The sequence below is a fragment of the Dasypus novemcinctus genome, chromosome 3, assembly GCF_030445035.2.
Source record: "Dasypus novemcinctus isolate mDasNov1 chromosome 3, mDasNov1.1.hap2, whole genome shotgun sequence".
Classification (NCBI taxonomy): Eukaryota; Metazoa; Chordata; class Mammalia; order Cingulata; family Dasypodidae; genus Dasypus; species Dasypus novemcinctus.
Genome location: NC_080675.1, coordinates 19745916 through 19748784, shown reverse-complemented (window position 1 = coordinate 19748784; position 2869 = coordinate 19745916). Strand labels below are relative to the sequence as shown.

At 39.3% G+C, this 2869-nt stretch overlaps 1 protein-coding gene across 1 annotated transcript; it reads right to left on the bottom strand.

The window, feature by feature from the left end:
- Positions 1-349: 349 nt before the first annotated feature.
- On the bottom strand, positions 350-2152 carry LOC101411938 (lysine-rich coiled-coil protein 1-like). Its single transcript, XM_004480827.4, has 2 exons — positions 1901-2152; positions 350-1830 (listed from the first exon to the last, which is right to left on the bottom strand). Exon 2 carries the CDS (start codon positions 1701-1703, stop codon positions 933-935), a length of 771 nt encoding a protein of 256 aa, XP_004480884.1. The 5' UTR covers positions 1704-1830; positions 1901-2152; the 3' UTR covers positions 350-932.
- Positions 2153-2869: the final 717 nt, after the last annotated feature.

The following is a 2869-nucleotide window of genomic DNA, read 5'->3' as shown; positions in this document are numbered from 1 at the left end:
CCTCTGTATTCTTCACAAGGTCAGCTATAGACTATGAGGTTCTCTAGGCTTTGTCTCTCTGCACAAGGCCAACTGTAGACTATCAGGTGATTGGATCTGTCTCTCTCCCCAGGGTTTCTGCTGTGTCTAAGAAGCCATCTCTATTCCTCTGTGTTCTTCTCCTATGTGTTGACTTCTCAGGTTCCAGCTCAAAACTCCAGCATCAAGACTCCAACACCAAAACTCCAACTCTGTCCTTTGCCATGTCTTTTAACTGTGAGTCTCAACCCACCAAGGGGCAGGAACTCAACACCCTACTGATGTGGCCCAATCAAAGCCCTAATCATATTTATTTTTTTTTTTTTTTTTTAGAAATTAGAACTTTATTATAAATGTTTCCAGAATATAAACTGATTTTATATCAGAATTCTTTGATAACTTTTAAAACTATATGTAATCTAAACTTATTATAATATATCTCATTTTTCACTTTCCAACCTATAAAATAGTGCAAGTTAGATTTAACAAAGAAAAAAAAAATCAGTCTAAATTGCTTCATAGAGAAAGCCAAGAAACATAAAAATACCCCACCCAAACTAAAACAAACTCAATCAAGAAATAGATACTGCAAAGCCTATTAATCCTCCAATTTAAAATAAATGACCTCTGAAGGGAAAACAATTCTACTATCACAGCAATTTGATGAATAAAAGTAGTCACTCTCATTAAGGGAAATTATATGTAAGAAAAATGTAATAATACTTCTAGAGAATGAGGAAAAGTAATTTCCATGTTGGGGAGCAAGCATATGAAATACTTTCTGTTCACGTGGCCTTTGTTAGAGGTTGAAGTACCTGTTAATATTAGAAAAGTGATATGAACACAAACTTCATGAAATCAACTCCTTCAACTACTTTTTTCAATTCAACTTTGGGAGAACCAAATAAATAGCTTCAAAATCCGAGGATAGACTGGTCCCAAAGCATTTCCTCCTCTGTCCTTTCTTGGCCTTGTTCTTTTTTCTCTTTTCTACGCTTACGTTCCTCTTTCTTAGAGGCTACATCTCGGCTTTTTTTCTCTTTTCGATTCTTAATCTTTTCTGTACTGACACTGACTGTTTCCACCTCTTCTTTCTTTCTTTGGATGCTCTTGTGTTTGTCTAAATCTATTTCCTCATAACTTTTTTTCCTCTTATGCTTGGGCTGCTCCTCCTCTGGTTTTTCTCTGTCTTCTTCCTGGTGCCTTTTTCTCTTCTGATGTGTCTGTTTGTGACTGGCTTGATGGGAACTAGTACTATTTTCTAAGGAGAGGTGTTTGTAAACTCCAGATTCTACACTATATGAGCCACAATTATATTCTTGCTGACTAACGTGCAGGGGTACTGGTTTTTCTGAGTAGTCCCTGGGGAGGTGACAGTAGCTCAGAGAGTCTGGTCTCAGTCTGCTGTCATGATCTGGTAGCCACTGAGGTAAATGGTTTTCCACTGCTTGTGAAATATTGTATGATCTTCGGTAAGTCTGGACAGTTTCAGATGGGAGTCTTTGCTCAAACATTCTATATCTGGGTCTAGAGTCAACCTCTTCTTTGTACCCATAGGTTTCTAAATAGTCCTCTCTCATCTTTCTGAAACAAGTCTTTGGCTCTAAGCCTCTGGCTTTCTGCACTTTGATATAATCTTCAAGTTCGTCTTGAAAAGAGTCATATGTTTTCTTTGAATGCTTCATTAGGTTGACAACAAGGGATTCTCCTTATCAGGCTGAGAACATGGTGGAGAAATCTGATCATATTCGCCCTTTATGTGCTTCAGATTTTTAGCATGAACTTTCCCCACACAGTGAGACTGGGCCACAACTGGGGAGCCAAAAATCATGATGCAGAGATTATAAAATCTATTTTTGTCCAGTATTCCACTCCCATTCACCTCAAATTGGGAAATCCTTTGTGATTCAAACCGTAGCTATTCCATATATTTTACAAAGGCATCTGTAAAAAGTTTCAATCTTTATTCATTTGATGTGGTATCTTCTCCGAGGCAGGGGCGGGCGTCTACAAACTACCGTCCCCCTCCCCGCCAACACCGCCGGCCGGGACACGAGCCGGGGTGGAGGTGGCGGAGAGGCAGAGACAACTGCTGCCGCCGCCGCCGCCTCCGCCGCCGAGCAGGCGGGGCGGGAGGAGAAGGCGGAGACCCGGCTTCCTGAGGGGAAGTCGCCGCCGCCGCCGCCGGCGGGTGACTGGACGGCGCCTGCACCATGGCGGCAAAGCGCGCCAGTGCCCCTAATCATATTTAATCATGCCCAGGTACAGACCAGTTTACAAACGTAATCCAATATCTATTTTTGGAATTCATGAATCATATCAAACTGCTACAGAGGGTCTTTTTTCATGCATGCTATTCAGCACTTAATGAGAACATTCAATCAGAAAATATGTATTGCATTTCATTTCAGAGAAAATTTATTCTATTTATTATTATTGTTAACTACTACTATCACTGCTACTGATGCTACTACTATTACTAATTACTTCATCATCATTATCATCATCATTTCTTCCCTTCCATTTTCCCTATTCTCTCTTTCTGGAACTCCTATTCACTGCATGTTGGAATTACTAAGCTGATCTTCTTTATTTTGCATTCAAAATTTTAATTTCCAACAATTCCTTTTATTCTCTGAGTGTTCCTTTTCCAGACAGTTTGTTCATATTTTATGGCTTTAATCTCTTTGAAATTGTTTAAAATTCTCTTCTGTTTCCTAACCTACCTGTATTTTTTCTGGGTCAGCTATTTTGTTTTGTTCATCTTTGTCTTCTTCTTTGGGGCTCTTTATTCTTCTTAGAACCTAGGTTGTTCTTATTTTTCAATTCATATTTATAAATGAGAAACTAG